The 26,697-nt window shown below is 39.3% G+C and overlaps 2 protein-coding genes across 3 annotated transcripts; one reads left to right on the top strand and one right to left on the bottom strand.

Annotated features, from left to right (window-relative positions):
• Positions 1-566: 566 nt before the first annotated feature.
• LOC143036879 (queuosine-tRNA galactosyltransferase-like) lies at positions 567-16,817 on the bottom strand. The gene is made up of 9 exons (XM_076204786.1): positions 16,481-16,817; positions 16,107-16,156; positions 13,435-13,651; positions 10,841-10,905; positions 10,444-10,509; positions 5,705-5,868; positions 5,403-5,555; positions 1,350-1,626; positions 567-771 (listed from the first exon to the last, which is right to left on the bottom strand). Exons 2-9 carry the CDS (start codon positions 16,125-16,127, stop codon positions 691-693), a joined length of 1,044 nt encoding a protein of 347 aa, XP_076060901.1. The 5' UTR covers positions 16,128-16,156; positions 16,481-16,817; the 3' UTR covers positions 567-690.
• On the top strand, positions 16,288-26,697 carry LOC143036875 (uncharacterized). Of its 2 annotated transcripts, XM_076204779.1 has the most exons (3): positions 16,288-16,397; positions 20,526-20,578; positions 21,302-26,697. In XM_076204779.1, exon 3 carries the CDS (start codon positions 21,506-21,508, stop codon positions 26,417-26,419), a length of 4,914 nt encoding a protein of 1,637 aa, XP_076060894.1. In that variant the 5' UTR covers positions 16,288-16,397; positions 20,526-20,578; positions 21,302-21,505; the 3' UTR covers positions 26,420-26,697. The 2 variants fall into 2 exon arrangements, with proteins under 2 accessions (XP_076060894.1, XP_076060895.1); XM_076204780.1 differs by lacking the exon at positions 20,526-20,578 and having other exon boundaries at positions 16,290-16,397.

Raw genomic sequence — 26,697 nt, 5'->3', positions numbered from 1 at the left:
ATATAATTTGACTCCCACCCACTCCACTCCCATTCACCACCCCTCCCTCCCTCTTTTCATGCCTCCTTTAGAATGACAGGTCATCCCTGCATCTCGCCCATTGCCCTGGATCAGAGGCAGTACAGCAAGACACAGCACATCCATACATAGATGTATGAAAATGAGGTACCAGAAACATTTTCATGTTTATATAACATTGACCATAGCCCAGCATTTCTTCCTGGAGAAATTTTTATGATGATTATTGTCAGTCACTATTGGGTGACAGGATTCCAGTTGGGGAAACTTGTAATAAATTATTATTTTAGGGATGTATAGAATCATTGGGTATGTAGGATCCAGATATTGGACATCGTACACCTGGCAACAGCTATGCCCTGAGCACCATGTAAGCATCTGTCCCTATGGGCATTAGTGACCATGCATCAGGCCTCATTCACAGTACTCAAGTTAAAATGCTTGACAAACTATACTCTTGTTTCAGTTTCCATTACATTGACGTTATACTTTATAAGCCTCATTTCACATGTACTATGTATGTGTAAGAACAATAGTGAAATAATATGCAGGACAATACTTCTTTTATTGACCAGAACATAAGAAAGATACAGAGTACGCATAATTTGTTGAGAAGAAACCTTATCACTGGCAACAGGTGGTCTCACTTCAACTTATTATTTTGTAATTTTCTTAATTAAAATGGTAAAAATCAGTCCCTTCTTTTAAGTTCAAGGATGCCAGGTTTTCTTCGAAGTCACCTCTTGTTAGATCCTGAAAGGCATCAAATAAATCTGATTAGAATAATACTTTATTCTGAGGAATGATTTCATGTACCAGTGACACAATCAAGGATTCAATGGAACAGACAGCAAATTAGGTATAAAGACTATTTTCTAATCTACTTAGGAAGTAATGTTGAGTTTACCTTCATTTGCAAATTATTTCTCCTTGTCATCCTTTTTTTTTCTGCAGGAGTGGACAGAGGGGGTGGGGTTGCTCATTAAGTGAAGCAGACTTGCTGTGGATGTACTGTGTCTTGTGGCATTGCTTCTGACCTAGGGCAGTGAGCAAGATACAGGGATGACCTGTCATCCATGAAGAGCTAAGATGAGAGGGAAGAAAGGGTGGTGGATGGGAGTGGGTATGTGCCTTTTGACTTAGCTACTTCCCTTATTAGGAGGAAAAAAGCCTTTGGTATCCAGATAGAAAATGATAGATGATGTAATACAGAACATCTTATGCTCTTTGTGGATACATGTGACAGCAGGAGGAACAGAACATGTTCATGTCTATGGTCTTGATACCTCTTTGCTGACTGCACATTTAAGCATTTATTCATGGAGACTTACCATCTTCATGCAGATGATTATTGGTGGATGTGCCTCTTTGAAATGAATAATAGGAACTTTTGGTTTAGGTTTCCAAGGTGCTTCTTCATATGTGTAAACAGTCCCAACTTTTTTTGTGTCTACATCACAAAAAGCCATGACCTTTTTCTGATTCTCTAAGTGAAGTGAGCGATAAAACTTGCGCCCTTGCTTGCCAGCATTCCATATGGTAAAGGAAGGCCACTGACTCAAGACTCTCTCTTGAAGCTCCTTCACACGTAGATCCCATATGGTTCTCCTGTAAAGAGGTCACAATTTTTTTAATCTTAAAGATATCAAGATCTCTTTAGGTGACAGGCACATCCATAACATTACGTAAGTGATTACATTCAACCCTACATTTCGTGTACTTCTGTGCAACAGATTTTGGATGCAATGGAAAAATTTTGGATGAGAGTTGGTTTCAAAAAGGTAAGATGAGAGGGAAGAAAGGGTGGTGGATGGAAGTGGAATGGGTAAGAGTGGGAACATGCCTTTTGATTTGGCTATCTCCCTTAACAGGGGGAAAAACATTGGTATATAGATATACATAGGTTTTAAAAAGTGATCACTATCAGATACCTGCTATGGTAGTCCAGCAAGATGGACAGCAGAGCTGCCCATTTTCAAAACCCACCAACCCCCTTATCTCCATCAGGAAGAGTACAGCCCTGAAGGGCTGACGTTCAGTACCCAGATTGGGCCCAGTATCTCTATAAATTTCAAATGTATTTCTCAACACTTCTTGGACAATTCATCTCAAACACATTTAAACTTTTCCTCTCTGCCTCTCTTTAATTCCAAGCCTCTGCCCCATACAGTGTCATTGGCACAATCACCCTTTCATATAATCTCCTCTTTACATCCATTCCCAAATGCCTGTTTCTCATGACACTTTTTAATCCCCCAAGGCATTTACGTGTTTTTTTCAGTCTACAATTTACCTCCACTTCCACTCATCTCTTTCCTGCCACATGCAACCCCAAATACCTAAACCTATCCACTTCCTCCAGCTTCTCTCCTTTAAGACCTACTTCAAACTCACTGCCATCCTCTCCACTTGCACATATCACCTTTTGCCCACATTTACTTTCAACTTTCTCCTATTGCATACCTTCCCAAACTCCATCATAACTCCCTTAATCCCCGCTCTGACTCTGCCACAAGCAATGTCACCAACAAACAACAACTGGCTCACCTCCCACTTTTCTCCATTTTCTTTAACCATCTTTAGTCCTTGGCCCATTACCCTCACATTTACCTCCCGCATCACTCCATCCATGTCCATACTGAACAGCCATGGCAACATGACACATCCCTGACACAGCTCCATCTTTACCTCAAACCACTTGCTCTCTCCATTTCCAGTTCCAACACAGGCCCTACTATTGTAAAAACTCTTGACTGCCCATAACAGCTTCCCCCAATCCCATATATCTGCAAAACCTCCCACAATGCCTTTTTGTCTACACTGTCATCAGTCTTTTCCAAATTCATAAAGGCCCAAAAAACATCCTTACTTTTTACTAAAGCTTTCTCACATGTTTGCCTTACAACAAATATCTAATCCACGCAATCCCTACCTTTCCTAAACCCACAGTTTCTAACCAATTACTCCTTCTGTTCCTCTCCAAATCCTTAGTTAAAGCCCTCCCATAAGCTTTACAAACTACACTCAACAAACAGATCCTTCTGAAACTATTACACTCACATTTGTCCCCTTTTCCCTTGTAAAGCAGAACTGTACAGGCACTCCAGTCCTCCATCACTCTACTCTACCTCTGACACACATTAAACAACCTCACTAGCCAGTCCACTATTACCGTACCTCCCTTCTTCAGACAGTGTGACACTCATCAAACTCAAGTGCCTAACTTGCTCTCATCACTTTCAAAACTACTTGCACCTCATCTTTCCTTATTTCTCCCCCATTCTCCTCTTCCATCACTGTCATTTTCTTAGCTCCTCCCACTACTACCACCAATCCCTTCCTAATCTCCACATTCAACAGCTCCTTAGAATACTCTGCCCATCTTTCCCTTACTGCCTCCTTTTCTGTTAACATCTGTCCATCTGTCCCTTTTACCTTCTCTTCTCTACTTGACTCCTCTCCTTCCTCTCTTGACTTTCTTCCAAAACATCGTTTTATTACTTTCAAATTTTTCTGTCATACTCTTCTTCCATTTTACATCTGCTCCCCTTTTTGCCTCCTTTATCTTATGTTTTGCTTCTCAGATTTTTTCCTTGTACCTCACTTACCCACTCTCGCCTCATGACACCTCTGTAGGCATCATCATACTGAAGTGGATAATAATCAAGTTCCATGATGCCCTTAACTTGAATAAAGCCAAATAAAAGAAACTTGAGTTTCATTCAAGAACATAGCATACCATACCATTTAGACCAGCATTTCCCAACTTGTAGTCAGGTCTAAGCAGTCCAACACCCCAATATCTTATTACTAGAAGGATAAAGGAAAGTGTATGTATGCACTGCTTCCTAGCATCCTCTATAATTTATTTCATCACCCCAGGTTGGGAAATGCTGATCTAGATGTCAAAACCTTAATAATTTCTCCCTTTGGGTACTAACAGGATCTTCCTTTAGCAAAATGGAAATGAGCTCTCCTCCCCATCTTCAAAAAGGAGCTAACTACTGCCTCACCACCTCTTTGTGGTACCCCATGTGATTAGTTGCAGTTGTAGTTCAGCCTTAGTGGTCCATTGCATGACTGGCCTATCCCCTGAGGATTGATAGAGCCTCTGTACCTCAGCATGGAGGCTTAAACTGGCTTCGTAAGGTTGTATGTATGGTAAGAAGTGCATGTGAAATTTTTGGTACTTTAGAATAGCTGAAGTCTGAAATGAAGCCTGAAATTGGTGTAATCAGCTCGATCCTACTGATTAGGTGCTAGTATATATAAGGAATACTGATCCACCACACCTCTGATGTCCACCCTTGTATAGAGGAGTTGGGAAGCCATAAATACTTTTGCACTTACTGGGGATCAAACCTGGATGTTCTGAAGCAGGAACATTACCCTTTGCTGCTCTGAGCCATGGAATTAACTACTAGGCAATTAAGTGCTAAGAGTGATGTAGTGTGGGTTCACCAGCTATATAACTGGCTGGGGACAAGTTTGGTTGCTGCCCTTTGTATTCTCTCAATCTTGCTTATATGCTTCACTCTGTGTGGGGACCATACTATTGACACATATTCCAGTCTCGGACATATCAGGGTTTTGATGAGTTTTTTCATCATCTCTTCATCCAGGAGGTGACACTGCCTCTGACCCAGGGCAGTGGACAAGGTGCAGGGATGACCCGTCATCCAGGAGGTGCTAAGATAAGAGGGAGGGTGGAGGGGTGTGGAGTGTATTCAGGGATGGAATGGGTGGGAATGATTTTATGCCTTTTCCTTTTTGGCTACCTCCCTTGTAAGGGGGAAAAAGCCTTGGTATATGTATATGTATCTTCATCCATATAACGGATGTATGTATGACCCAACAACCACAACAAAGTGAGAAAACCATGGTGAGAAATGTAGTAACACATTTGTAAATCACAATTAACACCACAGTGGGACGAAAAAAAGAGTTGAGTAAGCAAAACTATATATTTCAATTGCTAACTGCAATCCTCTTCAGCAGTACATACTATTGAAGAGGATTGCAGTTAGCAATCGCAATATATAGTTTCACTTACTCAACTCTTTCTTTCATCTGACTGTGGTGTTAATTGTGAAAGTGAGAAAAAATTATTATAACATATGTTCATTATTAGATAAACTGTGTCAATTTTTCTTATATTAGGTGCTAATCATCCATTTTGTGTGGATTTTGGTCCAGTGGAAATTAGCTTTCACAAGCAGATATTATTTTTTTTTTCTTTTTTCTTTACTGCCCCTACCATGCCTTTTGCAATAACACTCTTTTACAGTATTTGGGTTTGAGAGTAGCATGGGATTCTAGATCATATTAGGTGCCATTGCTTTCTTAAAAATTCTCAGGAATGGTAGGAAAAAATATAAACTTACTCCTCCACTGAAAATGTTGCAGCTGCTTGGTGGTAACGATAAGTAAGTAGCTCCTGGTCAACTCGAAAGACTTCTCCACCATGTTGAAGATGTTTATAGAAAAATATAAGATCTTCTGGAGTCCCTTTCCCAGTTTCATCAAAACCATCACATCTGGTAAAATGAAATTAATTTTACGATACAAAAAAATGTGCTGCTAAATAGAATTAAGTGAATATATGTATAAAAATAACTGTTTCACATTACTTTAAAGGCCATTTTACATGTCATATTAACCAAGCATAAATTTTAAGACAATATACTTGTCAAACACTGATCTGTGGCAGAACCAGGTAGGCATAATAACGGTGGGTCCATGAGATGTGTACACTTGTAGAGTTAGTTGTTCCTGAGTGAGTGTGTTGGCCCATTTTGTGAAGCGAACTGTAGAATCTGGTGGTTCACGCTTGAATTGGCATCCTACAATCTACAATGAATGGGAAAATGTACAGATTGTCGAGTGGTTTTATAAAGGATTACAAATGAAGAGCATGCCGACAGGAGACATTTTGATCTATAAATGGGTCAGATGCAGGGAAAAAATAAATGAATAAATAAAATAAATAATGATAAACAAACAGAAAAATAACAATAATTCATACATACATATACCAAGGGCTTTTCCTCCTTACAATGGAGACAGCCAAAGTCAAAAGGCATAATTCCACTCCCACCAACTCCACTCCCTTTCACCACCCCTCCCTCATTCTTTTCTTGGCTCCTGGATGGCGATTCATCCCTGCATCTTGCCCAATGCCCTAGGTCATAAGCAATGCAGCAAGACACACCACAACCACAGCAAGGCTGCTTCATTTAACCCATTAAACTCCGATGACAAGATGTCTTGTCATTTGGTCAAATAAAACAAAAAATCATAAAACACCAAAATGATTGATCAAACACCAGAAAAATATGACGTCAATCCTCGCTTCGCTCGCAGCGAGGATTGATGTCATATTTTTCTGGTGTTTGATCAAACATTTTGGTGTTTTATGATTTTTTGTTTTATTTGACCAAATGACAAGACATCTTGTCATCGGAGTTTAATGGGTTAATCAGCAACCCACCCCCCTCTTCATCCCCTCATGCAGAAAAAGAGAAGACGGGGAGAAATCCCTTTGGGCTGCGTCAAAATATCAATCACATATAACTATTCCCTAACCCCACATCCCCTACCCACTCCCTTCCATGCATCACAGCATCATCCATACATAACCATTCTCCACTCAGCCCTATCTTCCATCTTCTCCCTTCTTTCCTCAACAGACATCCACCTCTTTCTTAATGCCCCTTTACTCCATCCATCCATCTCATTCTCAGCCATCCCTTCTTGTTCACTCCATTCACCTCTGCCTTCCACTCTTCTTTACTAATTTTTCTTCAATCATGTGTCCAAACCATCCCAATACTCTTTCATCAACCCTATCTCCCAACTCCTTTTCCACCCCCACTCTTCTCCTCACCTCCTTGTTCCTCACTCCATCCAGCCTAGTAACACCTACTATACTTCTACCATACAATAATTTATAAATAAAAGATAAATACATATAACAAAGGCTTTTTTCCCCCCCTTACAATGGAGACAGCCAAAAAACAAAGGCATAAAATCCACTCCCACCTATTCCATTCCCATTCACCCTCCTTCTTATCTTGGCTCCTCCTAGATAATGAGTCATCCCTACACCTTGCCCACTGCCCTGGGTCAGAAGCAGTGTTGCAAGACACAGCACATCCACAGCAAGGCCACTTCATTAAATTGGCAACCACCCCTCTCCGTCCCTTCATGCAGAAAAAGAGAAGATGGAGAGAAATCCTTTTGGGCTGCATCAAATTATTTTTCACACATACTCCCTCACCTCCTACCCCCCAACCACTCCACCTCATGCATCACAGCATCATCCATACACAACCATTCTCCATTCTTCTGTCCTTCCTCAATACACATTCCCCTTTCCCAATGCCCATTTTACTCCATCCATCCATCTCATCCTAGGACGCCCCCTCATATTCACTCCTTCCACACCTATTTTGATAATCTTTCTTCACTCATTCTTTCCATGTGTCCAAACCGTCCCAATACTCTTCCATCAACCCTATCTCCCAACTCCCTTTCCACCCCCATTCTCCTTGTCACCTCCTCTTTTCTCACTCTATCCAGCCTAGTAACCTGTCATACTTCTCAGGCATTTCATCTCAAACACACATGTTCTTTCCAAAACATCTTTTTTATTACTTTCAATTTTTTTTGTCATACTCTTACCCCATTTCACATCTGCATTCCTCTGCCTCCTTTATCTTATGCTTTACTTCTCTTTTCTTTATACCTCTCATCCTATTTTGTAACCAATCTGTGAATGCTCGCTTCTTCTCTTCTACACCCTTCTTTGCTTCCTCATCCCACCACTAACTACCTTTCCTTTTATTTCCTCTCATCCTCCTTATTCCACATACCATCTTGGCACACCTTGTGACTCCCTCTTTGAACCATCTACATTCCTCCTCCACTCCCATTTCTACTCTATCCTTCACTTCCACTCCTCTCTCAGCTTCTTATTGTACCCCTTCTTTTCTTTCTCATTTAAGCAGTTTACTTTAAGCACCTCCATACCTTCTGTCCTTTTCCTTTTTCTCCATCTATCTTCCACCTTCAACTTACCTTCCAAAAAATTATCTGATATTCCCCCACTCTCTCCCCTTAGAACATGTACATCCTTAACCCTTCCTACTATTCTCCTGGTTACCACTATATAGTCTATTAACGCCCTATCTACCACCCTCCCATCCACCACCCTCTTCCCTGTGTACTTATGCTTGACTTTCTTCCTAAACACTGTATTTGCTATCAACAGTTCTCTTTTTAGATACATCTCCACCATCAACTTTCCACTACAATTTTTTTCTTGAACTCCACACTTCCCAACCACTCCATCTATTGGTTATTTCCTACCCCAGCATTAAGGTTTCCCATTAACACTACATTGACATTTCTCCCTAAACCCTCTATGCACTCATTTAAATCTATCCAAAAGCCTCCCTTTCCTCTACACTCTTCTCACTACCAGGCCTATATGCATTTACAAAAACCCACATCTCCCTTCCCAGTTTCACCTTCATCCACATTAACCTTGAAGAAACCTCCTTCCACTCCACTTACTAGTATAGCCACCCCTTCTCTCCCTCATCCTCTCTTCACTCCTGAGATCCTCCCAACTACACTCCCAAATTCAAACTTGACCCTCCCTTTCAACTTATTTTCATTCAATGCCAACACATTCATCTTTCTTCTCTCAAACATATTGCCTATCTCTTCCCTTTCACTCTCATCTGTACCACATCCATGTATATTAAAAGGCCCAAACCTTAGGATTCTGGTTGGAGAACTCCCAGTAATCAATAAAATTAAATAAATGGTAGGTATTACAACATATTGCATAGGTGTACATCCAAATGAATCTTAAAACCTCGAATTATATCACATTGCACTGCCTCTGCAGGAAGTTTATTCCATTCATTTACTACATGGTTGTTGTTGTCGTTCCCTAGACTGTCCGAGCAGTCCCGTCTCCCCAAGGAATGCCATAGCCGAAACTGGGTTTTCCCACAAATCCTTTATAGAGCGTATGTTGTGTTGTTTGCGTGCATGATTGTGTATAATGCAGTCTTCCATTATGTGTTGTATGGTATGGGGTGAAGTGTTACATCCTGGGCAGCTGTTCACAACGCGGTCATCCAGCCTCTTCTGGTAGCTTAGAAGTGCTGGGTGGTGACCGCACCGCAGTCTGGCCAAGTGGACTCTGTCCTTTCGTGGGAGAGAGGATTCAGAAGGGTGGCAAAGTTGTTTCTACCAACTTCCAAATTGAAGCTACTTCCTGACAGTTTGAGACTATTTTTTTGTCTGATTTGCATTCAGTGTGAAAATTTTGTCACTTTTGATGTCAATTCCCTTTAGAATCACAAAGACCTGTATCAAATCATCCCTGAGTCTAAACTTAAGGAAAATAATATGTTTTAATCAATCTTCATATGAATTATTTCTATTTGGAATCAGTTTTGTGGTTTGCCATTGTACTTTTTCCAATCTGTCAATGTCTTTAATGAGATTCAGTGACCATACAGAAACAGCATATTCCAAATGTTGACAAATTAACAATTTATATAGCTTGTTAATGACAGATGGACTTTTAAAATCAAAAGAATGCACAATCAATCCTAGAATCTTATAACTATGTAAGGATTATTAAACATGCAAAAATTTTAATAATCTACTGCACTAAGAGGTTATTTACTAATTTTCAAGTGGTACTGAATTTAATCTATAAGTATTATTTCTATACTTTACTTTTTTTAGGAATGTCCCCTGTGGGGCTACAGGGAGAAGGATGCCTAGTCCTAATCCCCATCCCGTTTTTCTTGCCTCTTACGATTCAAGTAGGAATAATTGGTGGCAGCATTCTATCCCCTACCACAGGGTAGGCAAAAAAAGGAAATGAATATTCAGAGAAGTGGTACAGGACAGTAACAAGGGGTTGGGGGACAGTATAAGAGGGACAGTCACAGTATAATAAAAGTGTCATTTCTCTCTGAACAGAGTCCTCCTCTATCACAGACAAAATGATGTGTGGCTCTGGTCCATAGGGGCACCCCATATAGAACCTAAAGTATCAACTGCATACTACTTTACCACAATAACATGCAGCTAATACCCCCAGATGGGGGTCACCGATTTAATGAGGCGGCCTTGTGGATGTGCTGTGTCTTGCAACACTGCTTCTGACCCAGGGCAGTGGACAAGATGCAGAGATGACCCATCATCCAGGAGGTGTCAAGATAAGAGGGTGGAGTGTGATAGGGATGGATTGGGTGGGAGTGGTTTTTACGCCTTTGTTTTTTGGCTATCTCCCTTGTAAGGGGGAAAAAAGCCTTTGGTATATGTATGTATGTATTACTTCTATATTCACAAACTTATGACCCAAACTATCATTCTTCACTTCACCACACTCACAGCATTCTTATGCAGAAAGGCATGTTCATACTGCATTTGTATTCGTTTAGGCTGCATTATATCATCCTGCAATAGAAGAGGAACAAGAATGAAAAAATTATGTAAAATGTTACCAAAATAAATGCTTAACCTAGTGAAAAGGTATATGATTCAGTTTAACACTGCTATGTATAACAGGGGCTCTGCATATAGGAAACCTATACAAAATATGAATTTTTCTATTTTAATTGTATGGCGTTTAATGTCTATCTGCTTTGAAAGGTCTGACATCTACAATCAATAAGGTATTTTGCTACATCTTTGTACTATACTACTAAAGATGAATTTAGAAATGAAAACTTTTTACAGTATAGTAAAGATTAATATATAATGAAGTATGGAACACATTTGTACATACAGCATCTTGGAAACACAGGAATTCCCCTTTGCTTTGAGCTACAGCTTTATTTTTTGCATAGCCAACTGAAAAAAGAGGTTTTAAATTAGCTTATAGATGTTCAAGAATTAAAAAACAAACTATTGCAAAACAGTAATGATAAAGAACAATTGTTGCCTCAAGTTTCACTGACTCACAGCAGTGTCTAGCAATAGTCATTGGATCTTCCCACAGGTCTCTCTAGGAAGAAGGTACAGTTTTGGTCTCCATTCTATAGAATGGACATCAATTCACTAGAATCAGCAGAGAAGAATTACCAAAATGATACATGGACTCAGAAATTTGCCTTAGGAAGAGAGGCTTAGGAACCTTAACTTACACTCTCTGGAAAGACGCAGAGTGCGGGGTGATCTAACAGAGGTGTTCAAGTGGATCAAAGGCTTTAACAATGGTGATGCAAACAAGGTCATCATATTAAAACAACAGGGCAGGACTCGTAGTAATGGATTTAAACTGGACAAATTTAGATTTAAGAAGGAAATAGGCAAGAATTGGTTTATTAATAGACTTAGTAACCATGTAGTAAGCGCTGAAACTATCAGTTGTTTTAAGAAACAGTTAGACAACTTTATGGATGGGGATGACAGGTGGTGATGGATATGGAGCTGCCTTGTGTAGGCCTTATGGTCTCTTGCAGTCTCCTTCATTCTTATGTTCTTATGTAAGAAATTTGGATTGTTATCTGTGTTGTATTAGTGATTCACAGTGGTCTTGGATCACATGTTGGGTTTGTGATTGACAGCTATTGCCCTTCCAGATGAGAGCTCAGAGCTCATATTTGCCTGATCTATGGGTACTGCTGTGATCTTATACACACACACATCAAATTCACTACCCACATGAGTTGGGATGCCAGCTCACAGTGCAGCGATGCTGACATCATTTCATCCCTGGACAGGAATTGAACTCAGATCACTACATTGCTTGTAGCAGCTGTGAATACTACCACTATACTATTGAGCTGTGTATTTACCTAATTGTAGTACACAGGAAAGGAATAACACTCATTGGGTCCTGTCTCCTATTTTCTAATTTTCTAACATATCTCGAGTCAAATTCATATATGGTTCCAACTTAATCTGTATCCATGATTTCCAATTATCATATTGAGATTTGAATTTGTAAATTGTTTGAGCTTGGGCTATATCACCTTCTAAGCTATTCCACATATCTATGCATCTATATGAAAAACTATTTCTTCACATACTTTAGATGTGTGGTCTTTCTTAATTTACTTCCATGACCTCTTAAAGTCCTCTCATCTTTAATCAGGAGATCTCTTCTCCAAATACAATCTATCACCTTTAGTGACCTGAATACTGTAATCATATCACCTCTTTCTCGTCAATCTTTCAAAGTTGGCAGACCCAGTACTTTAGTCTTACCTTATATGGTTTATCTGCTACAGGCTGGAGACCAGTGGTTGCTTTCCTTTGTATTCTCTTGATCTTGCTTATATCTTTCACTCTGTGTGGGGACCATACTACTGACACTAATTCCAATCTTGGACATATCAGGGTTTTGATGAGCTTTTTCATCATCTCTTCATCCATTTAGTGGAACACCACTTTAATATTCTGCAGTAGTCCATATGTCTCTCCCACATTCCTGCTGATATCTCTGTCAGGTGACATTTTCTTTTATCAACACTCCCAAGTCTTTCTCCACTTTAGCTTATGCAATGGGTTCACTTCCCAAGGAATAGTTTAAGGATAGCCTTTTGCTGCTATTGCCCATTTCCAGTACTTTGTATTTTTTTAGTACTGAACATAATTTCCCATTCTTGGCTCCATGCAAAAATCTAGATCTTTTTCCAATAGTCTACCATCCTCCTCATTTTTCAGTCTTCTCATGTATTTACCTAGTTGTATTATACAGGAAGGGAGCTATGCTTGTGGTGACCCATCTTTGTATCTTTCAGCATCAAGTTTTTTCTTAAAATCTTGAATAGTGTTCGCACACACCGTTTCTTTATCTAAATTATTCCAGGTATCCAATACTCTATGTGAGAAGCTATTTTTTTTTCAGATCTCTTCTATAGTTATCCTTTTTGAGTTTCTTTTCGTGTCCTCTTGTTTTTCCACTGTCCCATTTTCTGTGTCATCAACTGAAAGTAGTAAGAGGGAAGCAGTTGCTAGTTGTCAGTTCCTCATATGTGAAAAAAGGAAGAAATAAAGTTGAAGATGATGGATATCTTGGGTCCAATCTAGAGATCAAGTATAGTTAAAGATGAGAGATATCTTGGATCCAGTATAGAGATCACAAGTTAGCCCTTTGGGGCTACAGATGTATTTACCTAACTGTATTTATCTACAATTAGGTAAATACATCTCTACATGGAGGTGAGGGGGTTCACAGGTTTTGAAAGAGGACAGAAAGGAAATAATTATCTTTGCTGTCCATCTTGAAGGATCATCACAAGCAGGTACCCACCACTGTTCCCAGTCCTCAAACATTATTACATAAAAAAAAAATAATAATAATAATGAAAAATAAAAAGTAAATAAAAAAGAAGAAAAGAAAAAAAAATCATTATCTCAGCTTAAAAATAGTACCTCCTTTTGGCCTTCCATTATTCTCACTAGTTATGATCACAGAGTAACCAATATCTTGAAGCTTTTCTCTCCAAATTTCAGCTATATCAGCTGAGTTGTCTTCACAAGAGTCCAAGAACAATGAAACTTCTATGGACAATGTGCTCTTCTGATGTGCAATGGCTTCCAGACATTCATCCAACCAAGTGCTTGCATTATGTACAGGAATCACAACGGTCTGAAAAGATATACAGTAATGATATTATACCAAAGACCTACAGACAAAATTGAATCTCTAGAATGCTAAAATTCAACTTAGAATATACATATTTAATGTTCTTATTTATAACATACAAATTTTCTTTCAAAGTTTTCAAGTTATATTTTTGAGGTTGCTAAAGGAGACCAGAATGCACATCATGAATATTGTGTATAACCAATATCCCAACAGATGTACTAATTGAAAGAGTCTATGTATTACTGGCTTTGTTGATTACTGTTGTGCAACATAAGTACAACATAAGAAAAATAATGAGGTACATACCAATGTATACACCAATGGCCTTTTTATTCTTATAAAGTGGTGGCAGAGAAAAAATATTTCCTTGACTCTCCAAAAGTGAAAAAATATAGAAAAGGGAGCCCCCTTCAGCTTACTCCTCTCCATTTTATGATACACATGGAGGCAGTACAAGAAAGAAAATGGAACTGGGCAGGGAAATTAATGAGAAAGAATGATGGGCAATGAAGTAGGGATGTTTGTGACTTGGCACCATGATATGGAAAACATGGGAAAAAGTGGAGAGATAATAAAGAATTCTGCAGGAGAAACATGGCAGTTGTTGGTGCTGTCATATTAATCATGGAATTGTCTGGGAAAGGCCTTTGTTCAGCAATGGACATGAAATGGGTAATAACTTAATGATTTATTGATTTTACCATATTGATGAATCTATGATGACAATGGTAATTGAAAATTTTATCCACCTCAAAATGGAATATACAGTGGAGGCATGGTCCTCACATAATAAGGGGGATATAGAAAATACAAATCACATACATACATATACCAAATGCTTTTCCCCCTTACAAGGGAGGTAGCTAAAAAACAAAGGCATAAAATCCACTTCCACTCATTCCATCCCCACAAACTCCACTCTCATTCACCCGCTCCCTCCCTCCCATCTTAGCTCCTCCCTGATGACAAGTCATCCCTGCATCTCACCCACTGCCCTAGGTCAGAAGCAGTGCAGCAAGCCCACTTCATTCAATCAGTGACACCCCCCCCCCCCAGCTTCCGTTCCCTCATGTAGAAAAAGAAAAGACGAGGAGAACTCCCTTCGGGCTGCATCAACTTATTATTCACACATACTCCTTCTTCCCCATCCCCCACCCTTCCCCCTATGCATCACTGCATCATCCACACACAATCACTCTCCACTTACCCCTATCTTCTGTCTTCTCTTGTCCTTCCTCAACAGATATTCCCCTCTTTCCCAATTCCCCTTTCACCCCATCCATCCATTCCATCCTTGGTTGCCCCCTCATGTTCCCTCCTTCCACCTCTGCCTCCCACACCTCTTAATACAAATGGCAACAACAAAAATTATTCAATCTAGCTGACACATACAAGAAAATACTAGACAAGTTAGAATTGTCCATAGTGGAAGAAAGAAGAGAAAGAGGCAATATGACTACTGTCTTTAGATTTGTAAAAGGTGTGGACAAGAATGACAAAAAGGATCCATTAGTATGGGGCAAAAGAATGTCAAAAGGACACAGCAAGAAATTTAGGGAAATTTTGTTAAGGATATTAAAAAATATAGTTTTATGCACATATGCATTAAATTGTGGAATAGATTAGAAGAAGAAACTGACCAGGTAGACAGTATAAATAATCTAAAGGATTACAAAGGCGGAGCATGTTGACAGGAGACCTTTAGGTCCATATCTAGGTTGGATGCAGAAAAAAATCCTAATTTTTCAAATGGAATTACACAGAAGGGAACCCAGAGGCATAGTTCTTTCCCTGTATATTATTCTTAGGAAAATACACTTCTGCATATCTTAGGAACAAATGTTGCATTAGTAACTAATAATCTAATTTCATCATAAGCTCAATATGAAACTATTCTATAACTGATACACTTGCCCCAGAAGCATAGTGCTTTCCTTGCATATTACACTTAGGTAAATACACTTCTGCATCACCAGTGAAAAATGTAGTAACACTTTTATTAATCACAACTGACACCACAGTCAGAAGAAATAAAGAGCTGAATGAGCAAATCTATATATTTTGATAGCTAAGTGCAATCCTCTTCAGTAGTGAAGAAAATTGCAGTTATTCAACTCTTTCTTTCTTCCAAATGTGGTGTCAGTTGTGACACTTCTGCATGTTTTAGAAACAAATGTGAAAATGCTAACTAATAATATAATTTTGTCACGAGCTCAATGTGAAACTTTATAACTGATATGCTTGACCCAGAAGGATAATTCTTTACCTGTATATTACTCTTAGGTAAATACACTTTACATGTTTTAGGAACAAATGTTGTATTGCTAACTAATAATCTAATTTCATAATGAGCTCATTGTGAAACTTTATTTTGTAACTAATATGCTTGTAATAAAAACTGAAAAATCAATGTCATATCATATCTCAAGATAACATAATAAAAATTTACTCTTACCACATCTATGTTATTTTCCATTTTTCAGCAACAACCAGTCCTGAATTAGTCTGAAATGAGTAAGCTTTATAAGTAATGCAAAACCATTATTGCTACCGTGACCTGTGAGACAAGAAAAATTACGATTTTGACAATGTCCAAATTTCTTGTGCAAAACATATTTTCGAACTTGGCGCTCGAAACCATCGGCCATGTTTACTCTGCTCCACGGTTCCTTTCAGAGATCAGGCCGAGAATCGAAACAAAATTTTATATTTCGCTTAGTCTTTCAAAGGGTTACAACACCATATAGTAAGTATGTACTCTTCTTATAAGACTTCCCATTTATAAATAGAAATTATTCTAAAATATGGTAAGGTTACATAGTAATTTACCTGGAAATGCTTTCAATGTATTGTTTGTTGTTCTGGCAGCTTACATTGCAATCTTTATTTATAAGATTCTTTAAGTAATTTAGAAGATTGCTTTCCACATATGTACTCCATCGGTTATTCTAATCATATGATATTGCATATAAGTTTTGTATTTGGAGAGAACCAATGCATAGATGTAAGATGTAAACATAGCAGGACTTTCTGCAAAGTTCTTTCTTGAAATTGACTAAATGCGTTCTCAAAATGGGTAGCAAAAATTTTTATTTCATGTTTTTCAGGCATCTTATAAATAAATTTCCTTTCAAATTAATATTTGGGCCATAGTTTTAAGAAAACTTAGTATTTTATACATCGTATTGATATCCATGAGAAATGTACATGTGCTTGCACGCAAATTGACTGACCTAAGTTCAGCTTTGGATTTTGTTTTGAAACTTGTTAAAAGCTTATCTTTGTTAGATGTCGATCTGTTTACACAATGACACTTGAGATTTATTCATTTCACGATAATGGGGATGAAATTAAAGAAACCATGATAAGCCAAGATTAACCACATACACTTATGACTATTTTTATATGATACTATCATACTGACCTTATGTACTTGTTGATATGATCATGATGAATTAAAACTTGATGTTGCACACATGCATGATAAATCCTCTCAACAAATTATAGACTAATAAACACGGGTTTGGTCACTGAGCAGTGATACTCAAATTTAAGAATACAAGAATTGAAGTTGGTTGAGCCCCTTTACTACTGAAAGGAATCACAACTGAATGAAATAAACTGGCAGCATTTGGAGGAAAGGCATGATTGTCACACTTATTCTAGACAGACAATCTCTTCACTTTGTGATTTTGAATTGAACCAGTGACAATGGCTAGTAATAGTATCATAGAAGCTGTGGGTTTCTTATAAGAGACCCAGAGTAGCAGATTGATTGGTTGATAAAGAAAAGGTTAATCAAAATTTTCATTCATGTAGAGGTTGAAGATAGGTGCCTGTTAGCATTGATTCAGTAAAATATAAGTTTAGTGATATTTAAAAATATCAAAGGGAGTGTGACTGCTGACACGCCTAAATCCAATATTTTATGAGGCCTCACACTTTCATTGAATTTAGGAAGAAAATCGAGCATAAGTACACATGGGACAGGGTGGTGGATGGAAAAGTGGTAGATATAGCATACAAGAAGAAGCTGAGAGAGGAATGGGAGGGAGTAAAATGTAGAGTAGAATAGGAGTGGAGGAGGAATAGGGATGGTTCAAGGAGGGAGTCACAAGGTGTGCAAAGATGGTGTGTGGAACAAGGAGGATGAGAGGAAATAGAAGGAAGGGTAGTGAGTGGTGGAATAAGGAAACAAAGAAGGTTGTAGAAGAGAAGAAGCGAGCTTACACAGATTGGTCACAAAATAGGATAAGGGAATCATATGAGAGGTACAAAGAGAAGAGAAGTAAAGCATAAGATAAAGGAGGCAAAGAGGGAAGAGTAGATGTGAAATGGGGTAAGAGAATGACAGAAAATTTTGAGAGTAAAAGAAATTTTTTGGAAAGATTTAGAGAGGAAGAGGAGGGGAATCAAATAGAGAAGGAAAGGTAAAAGGTGCAAATGGAAGAGAAGGCAGTGAGAGGAAGATGGCCAGAGTATTTTACGGAGTTGCTAAATGTGAAGGAGGATAGGGAGGGAAAGGTGTTGTAGTGGGAAGCGCTAAGAAAATGACTGATGAGTGAGGAAAATGGAGGAGAAATAAGGAAAAATGAAGTGAAGGCAGATCTTAAGATGATGAGAGCATGTAAGGCACCTGGTCTGAATGGATGTCATGCAGAATGTCTGAAAAAAGGAGGTACAGTGATGGTGGACTGGCTGGTGAGGTTATTTAATGTTTGTTTAAGAGAGGGTAGAGTGCCGGAGGACTGGAGGAGTGCCTGTATAGTTCCACTTTATAAGGGAAAAGGGGACAACTGTGAGTGTAGTAATTTTAGAGGGATCAGCTTGTTAAGTGTAGTTGGGAAGGCTTATGGGATGGTCTTGATTGAGAGGATTAGGAGAGGAACAGAGGGAGTAATTGGTGAGGAACAGTGGGTTTAGGACAGGTAGAGGTTGCGTAGATCAGATTTTTGTGAAGACAGATATGTGAGAAAGCTATAGGAAAAGGTAAGGATGTTTTTTGGGCTTTTATGGACCTGAAAAAGGCTTTTGACAGGGTAGACAGGAAGGCACTGTGGGAGGTATTGCAGGTATATGGAATAGGAGGAAAGCTGTTAAGAGCAATCAAGAGATTTTACAAGAGTAGTAGAGCGTGTGTTAGGATTAGAAATGGAGAGAGTGAGTGGTTTGAAGTAAAGGTGGGACTTTGTCAGGGATGTGTTATGTTGCCCTTGCTGTTCAGTTTATACATGGATAGGGTGGTGTGAGAGGTAAAGGCAAGGGAAGTGGGTCAGGGATTGGAGATGGTTAAAGAAAATGGAGAAAAGTGGGAGATAAGCCAGTTGTTCTTTGCTGATAACACTGCGCTTGTAGCAGGATCAGGGGAGGGATTGAGGAAGTTAATGACTCTTCAGGCACCTCATCTCAAACACATTTAAACTCCTCCTCTCTTATGTTCCATGTTTCTGTCCCATACAGTGCTGTTGACACAATCATTCCTTCATACAATCTCCTCTTCGCATCCATTCCCAAATTTCTATTTCTCATTACACTTTTTAATCCACCAAGGCACTCGCTTCTCTCAATCTACACTCTACCTCCACCCCCACTCCCTTACCTGCCACATCCGCACCCAAGTATCCAAGACTATCCATTTCCTCCAGTCTCTCTCCCTTATTACTCAATTCCAGTCTGCTGTCACTTTCTCCTCTTGTACATCTCATCACCTTACTTTTACCCACATTTATCCCAAACTTCCATCTTTTGCACACCTTCCCAAACTGTATGATAGGGGTTACTAGGCTGGATAGAGTGAGAAATGAGGAGGTGAGGAGGAGAACAAGGGTGGAAAGGGAGTTGGGAGATAGAGTGATGAAAGAGTATTGGGATGGTTTGGACACATGGAAAGAGTGAGTGAAGAAATATTAGTAAAAGAGGTGTGGAAGGAGTGAACATGAGGGGTTGACCTAGGATGAGATGAATGGATGGAGTAAAAGGGGAATGTCTATGGAGGAAGGACAGGAGAGGACAGAAGATAGGAGTGAATGGAGAATGGTTGTGTATGGATGATGCTGTGATGCATGAGGTGGAGTGGGTGGGGGGTGAGGGAGTATGTGTGAGAAATAAATTGACACAGCTGAAAGGGATTTCTCCCCATCTTCTTTTCTACATGAGGGGACAAAGGGGGGGGAGGTTGCCGATTTGATGAAGTGGCCTTGCTGTGGATATGCTGTGTCTTGGAACACTGCTTCTGACCCAGGGCAGTGGGCAAGATGCAGGGATGACCCATCATCTAGGAAGTGCCAAAATGAGAGGGAGGGAAGAGGGTGGAGGGGAGGGGAGTACGTTAGGGATGGAATGGTTTTTTTTTTTTTTTTTTTTTTTTTAACCTCCCTTATAAGGGGAAAAGCCTTTAGTATATGTATGTATACTTTTTTTTACTTTTTTAGTTTCCCAAGTAGTTGAGATGGGGAATGTTGCCATGTAATGAAGTGGCAGGAGTAAAGCCTTGCATTGGATATGCCATACTTGCAACATTGCTTCTGAAACAAGTAGTGGATGTGAGACAATGATAACTCTTCATCCACAAGGAGCTATGATAGAAAGGGCAGAAAATAGGTGGGATAGGTGAAGAGCAAGCATATGCCTCAATTAGTCTGTACACCTTAGAAATGGGATAAGGGCATTTTGTTATGGAGAATGTCCCCCCAAAAATTACTCTTTGAAATGTTTTGTAACATTTTCAAATAAATTGTCCACATTAATAGCTCTGTCTGGAAAATGGTTGTCATCAATTTTAGATTTAAAGTTTAATCTTTTTCTTTGAGTCTAATGTATCCCCCCCTCCCCTGCATGTTTTTAAATGTTGAAACTGATAATTACCATTTTTCAGGTACACCTGATAATGCAGACCAATGGATTAAACATTACAAAACATTTCTAGGAGTGAGTAATTTTTTTCTTCTTCTTTTTGTGACACCTTGTCATATAGAATCTAGTTTCTGTGTAATCAGTTTGTGTTTTGCTACATTAGCCCCTTTGACTCTTTATATTAGGGGTGCTGTATATATAGTGTGAAGCTTTGAGGTGCTTACACTCAGTCTCGGATTCAAGCCTAGGATTTCCCACAACCTTTTTAAATAAGGAGAGCTGACACCTGGTGACTGCTGCTCTCTTCATAAGCTAGTGACATAAAAAGACCCACACTTTTATGACAAAGACAACAGTTCTATGTTTGTTCCTAGAGAGGTCTATGGGAGAGCCCAAATAACAGTGCCAGTCAGTGTGAGGCTGCAGGTTTCCAGTTAGTGAAACATGAGGCAATAGTTGTAATTAAAGCAGAGGTCCATGAAAATGCATTAATGCAAGCTGAAATAATGAACAAAAATTTCCAATCAGTTGTCATTAAGGACCATTTATAAGTATGTCTGTTGTTGATCCCTACATAAAGTATCTATATTCATACACACAGAACACTTCTTGATTCACTTTCTCCTTCATATAGTTTATGTTCTTATGTACTGTATATTATCTTACTAATACAAATTCAAATTGATATTCCAGTAGAAAATATATATGTGTTTATTAACAGGTGAAACTATTTCTATTTTATTGTGATTTGTCTGTGTCATAGTGTTCATTTCTTTTTCTTTTTTCTTTTTTTATAAGGAAAATATGTCTTCTGATGGCTCATCCCAAGAATGGAGTGACATGGACAAGTGGCAGGAATGAGGCAGTTAATATCAAGATATTTCTTAAATTGGGGACAAATCTTGTCTTTCAACCCAAAAGCTCTCCACATCCCATGGTGCCTCCTCCCAAGTAAATGTATATATGAACTTTGTAAAAGACATATTTTTTTAGATTCTCAACATGAACTGCCAAATTCCAGGAGGAATATTGGAATTGTCCAAGAATTCTGATCATGCTGGTGTTATCAGCATTGTCATTGGTCCCAAAGGAGAAGTGATGAGCAGCTTGAAGGAGAATGTGGAGCAGAAAATATCACAAAACATTTCATTTGGTTCATCCATGTTACATTTATCAGAAGCAGAAGAAAAGGATGACATTGCTGAGCCATTGCCCATCTTACAAGATGTTAAACCTAAACGAAAGAGGGGGAGACCTAGGAAGACCGGAAAGGAAATAACTCCACCTTCACCCCCGCCATTGATGATCCATGAAAGAGCAAAGAGAAAAAGATCTGCAAAATTCAACACTTTCCTAGAAGTCTTAAGAGGTGAAAAGGAATTTTACATAGAGGAGGAAAAGGATGAAAAAGAGAAGCCAAAAAGTGGAAGGGGTCGGAAGAAGAAAAAGAAAACTGAATCTCCATATGGTGAGCAACAAATGGTGCCAGATGGTGGGCACCAACTGGTAGTGGGGCAGGAATGGACCAGGAGTAACTTAACAGCACTTGGCAACTCTGGTTCACAGAATGAGCTACAAGTAAAACCAGAATTCAGAACTGTAGGGAATGTGAGTCAAGCAATTGGAACCAATGTTGCATCTCAAGATAGAGATAGGGATGGGATAGATTTGGAAGAAGTTGTGCATGAAATCCTTGGCCTAAAGATAGAATGCATAAAAGAAGAACCTGAGTTTATCCATGAAATTGAAGATCTTGAAAACAGTCATCACCTTCTCATTAAAGAAATCAGTAATATGGACACTTCTTCACCATTTCCATTAGAATGTGATAAGGACAAAGTTTATGAAAACAAAAGTGAAATGAGTGGCCCAGTCAAAGCTGAGCCTTTCTGTATTGATGTATTAGAGAAAGTTCAGTTGCCACATGTATCCCAGTATCAGGAAGAAGAATCGCCTACACATACTGTACCATCAATTGAAGTCAGAGAAGGTGATAATGACACAAGTACATGTGCAAGCAGCATAGAAATGACTATTACTAAGAGTGACAATGATACTTTACATGCTGTTATTAATGATCAGATGATAATTAATTCAGTGTGTCCACTTACAACAGTTGAAGCAGAAGGATCAGAGAGGGGCATAGAAAGCAGCAAGAAATTTCGTTGCAGAGAGTGCGGATATATATTTGACAATAGAGAAACTGCCCAAGCACATGCAAGAACACATCACAGTGACAAGGTACAGGGAATTGAGAGACCTCTCGACTCCAAAAAGGGTGGCTTCAAGTGTTCAAAGTGTGAGAAAGAGTTCCCTACTGCTCGAGGGAGGGATAAACATCACCTCGATATGCATTTGAAAAACAAACCTGTGCAGTGTAGTGAGTGTCATCAAACTTTCAATTCCTTCAGAGTATTAGAAAGACATATGAAAATTATACATGACCAAGATCCACTTCTTCACTGTGATTTGTGTGAAGCTGAGTTTGTGCTCAGCTTATCCCTTGCCCATCATACAGAGATCATGCATCCAGTGGTACCCAGAAACAAGAAATCCCGTGTGATTGCTCCGGCACAAGAAAAGTCAGGGAAAGGAGTGGGCAGAAAACGTTTAAAAGTACAAGAATGTCCAATATGCCATGAAAAGATTTATGGGCTTCGAGCTTTAAGTGCTCACAATCAGAAAGAGCATGGAGGTCAAGATTACACATGCAAACTATGCAAGTTCAAAACTAATAGTATGGCAACTCTTAATAGACATATGGCAATGGTTCACAATGCATTAGACATTAATATATATGTTTGTATCAAATGTAGAGCACAATTCAAAGAGGCCCGTGATCTTGAAGAACATCACATCCAGGCACATGGCAAAGAACTGACATTTCACTGCAACTATTGTGGACAGAAGTTTGCCTGCCGAGAGATGTATCGTTTTCACCGCAACACTCATCGAGCTTTCTCCTGTGATATCTGCCATTTGGGCTTTATGAAAGAAGAATCATTAGAGGAACATATAGCATCTGTTCATTCTGAAGTACAAATTGGGAAACAAAAAGAAAACTTAAGTGAATTACAAGAGTCTTTGAAGGAAAATCAACAATTGAATAACGTCTCAAAAATTAAGAAAAAAGGTGCAGGTACCAAGGAAGGTGACAGGAACATTGCTTCCTCAAAGGTATTAGAGATTTGCCCTGATGGTTTGGTTAGTATTAAGGAAGATCCACCTGCAGTTGTTGAGCCTGAACCCTTAAGTAATGGTGTAACCCTTCACCTCTTAGGCACAAATGATGGAGGATTAGCAGAGATGGACCTCAGCAATCCTCTGAAGGGACTCAAGATCCGTGATTTGCCCAAAAAGATCAAGTGTCCTGTTTGTGAGAAAGTTCTCACCACAAAGTTTATGAGAACTCACATGCTTAGCCATAAAGGTAATTTGCCACACAAATGCCATGTTTGCAGTAAATCCTATGCACAGGGAACACTTTTGCGGAAGCACATGAAAAATAGACATTACGAAGAGTACCTCAAGCTTGGAAATAAGAACCCCAAGAAACATAAAGTTAAATGTGATTTTTGTCCTGAGACCTATGATGATATTCTTCAGCTGGAAGAACATCTATGGAAACACATGGAAGAGAAGTATTATGAATGTAGTGATTGTAAAATAAAGTTTGGCATGGAGAGTAACCTGCAGAAACATCTGAAAAGTCATTATTTTAAGGAGGAGCGACCATGTCCCATTTGTGAGAGGGAGTTTAAAAGTATTGGATACTACAATGAACATGTAGCACGGTGTAAGAGTGGCTGGAAGTGTGAGCTATGTAACTTGATTTGTGAGACAAGGGAATATTATCGTAAGCATCAAAGAGCTGAACACGGTGGAGAAAATGTAGTTAGGTACCAGTGCAATGCGTGTGAAAAATCTTTCCTTGAAAAGCATAGGTATGATGACCACATGATTACACATTCGAGTGAAAAAGCATTTGCGTGTCCCATTTGTGAAAAGCAGTTTAAGCGAATGCGACCTCTTAATGTTCACTTACTAAGAGCCCATTCTGATCAATCACAGAAACATATTTGTAGCTATTGTAAAAACGTATTCAATAGTGTGGCTGAACTTGAAAGGCATAAAAGTATTCACAAACGTGAGTGCCCATGTCAAGCATGCGGTCACGTCTACAGCACCAAAGCAGCGCTACAAAATCATCTTGCTGTACATCACAATAATGGTTCTACCCCTCTGTATGGCTGTCCAGTGTGTGACCTCAGGTTTGCCAAAGAGTATAATCTCAAAGCCCATATCGCTGTTCATAATGTCGAGTCTCTGTATGATTGTCCATATGATGAGTGTAGTAAGTCATTCAAGTCTGAGTCATTACTAAAGACTCACTTGCAGCGTCGCCATGGTCAAGGTGTATCTTTGTCATGTTCCTCATGTGACAAGTCTTTTTTCTCAGAATATGAACTCCGCCGCCATGAAGCAACACATAACAATGGTAGCTTTGAATGTCCTGATTGCCCTAAAGTCTTTCGTCATGAAATGCAGCTGCAGAAGCACATGTTGACTCATACAGATGAACAGCCGTATGAGTGTGCTATATGTAATGCTACATTTAATTCAAGAAATGCTGTTGTTCGCCACTTGCAGTCACAGCATGGGTTAGCAGAACAAGATTCACGTTTCCACATTCGTATTAGTAAGTGGAGATGTTCCGAGTGTTGTAAAATGTTCATTGTCAGAGCTGCTCTCGTGAGGCACCTTCAAGATCATGCCTTACATGGTCTGGTGGCTGAGGGGCATGCTGTTAAAACAAAAACATCTCTCACTCTGACTGTAGAACCAGGAACTGAAAGTGTCGTGTCTGAGGGTGACCCAGGTGTTGTGGACCAGGAGGTTATTCTTGGCTGGCAGCAGCTGGCTCCTCTTCTACGGCTACAGGTATTGGCACAGGTGTCAAATGGTGAGGGCAATGGTGAAGTGTCGGAAACTGCCACACCATTAGCAACTAATGTGTGGCAATGTCCTTCTTGCTTAGCTGTAACAGATGCTGAGGAAGCAATGCGTGAACACTTGACAGAAAGTGTTGAATGCCATGATGCTCTAATATTACAGCTTGCTGGGGGTGACACAGGACCACTCTTACGGGCAGTGGAAGGCAGTGGATTGCAGCTAGATGGAGCAAGCGTGGAAGACAACTCTGGGTCTTTAGAAGATGGAGGGCTACCAGTTAATAAGACTACTGAACAAACTGTACCTTTGGAGGGTATAGATGAAGAAGTTCAATTTGTCATTGTGCAGGAACCTACTCAGTTTGAAGCTCTGGGCAGTGCTTCTAATGAAGACATAACTGTGCCCACATCAGCTTCACAACCCACTCAGGAAAATGACCAAGTACAAGTGCTTGTCAGTGTAGAGGATGAAATCCAACAGTTACTTCATCAATCTGCTCAAGTTGGAGACCAAAGCAATGAAATTGAAATTGTTGTGCCAACAGAAATAAATCTGGAAGACTTACTCAAGAAAGGTGGCTTGCAAATGGAGGAAGGTGATCTGAATGGGTCACCTTTAGGAAACCAGCTTCATAACAGTGAAAGTCGGGTACCCAGTGACAAAACCAACACACCCACGACAGTGGTAATGGCATCTCAGGAAAGAGTGATGGAAGAAGTAGAGAGACAAATGGAACTGACAGATGGAGGAACAACAGTCCTCAATGGGTTAGAGGTGTTACTTCAGACTCCTGATGGCCATTTTGTTCTTCAGCAGACAGTTAATGGTGAAACCAAATACCAGTTAGTCGAAGGTATGGCAACAAGTGAACCTTTAGTTGACAGCGTAGAGCAGGCAAATACAATTATCCCCACAGCATCAGGGGATTCTCTTCCAGATGCTGAACTACTACTTCAGGGTTGAGTGTGAACATTAGTACATAGTATACATCAGAAAACCCAGGTACACATTTATAAAACTTCCAAACATATGTAAATTGAACGAGTTCATATTGGATTATGAATTTGATTGTATAGTATTTAAACTAAAGTTATATTTAAATCAAATTGTAAATTGTTTTCTGCCATTTTGTTATGAATTTGATGCCAATTTCTTGGTTGTATAATTATGGGGGTGCACACACAATGTTAACACTTTAATGACATTGAATTAGTTTAATTGTACATACAGAATAAAGTACT

The sequence above is a fragment of the Oratosquilla oratoria genome, chromosome 21, assembly GCF_046742065.1.
Source record: "Oratosquilla oratoria isolate Oo_2021 chromosome 21, ASM4674206v1, whole genome shotgun sequence".
Taxonomy (NCBI): domain Eukaryota; kingdom Metazoa; phylum Arthropoda; class Malacostraca; order Stomatopoda; family Squillidae; genus Oratosquilla; species Oratosquilla oratoria.
The sequence above is the reverse complement of the archived record's forward strand: the minus strand, read 5'-3'. Positions and strand labels throughout refer to the sequence as shown.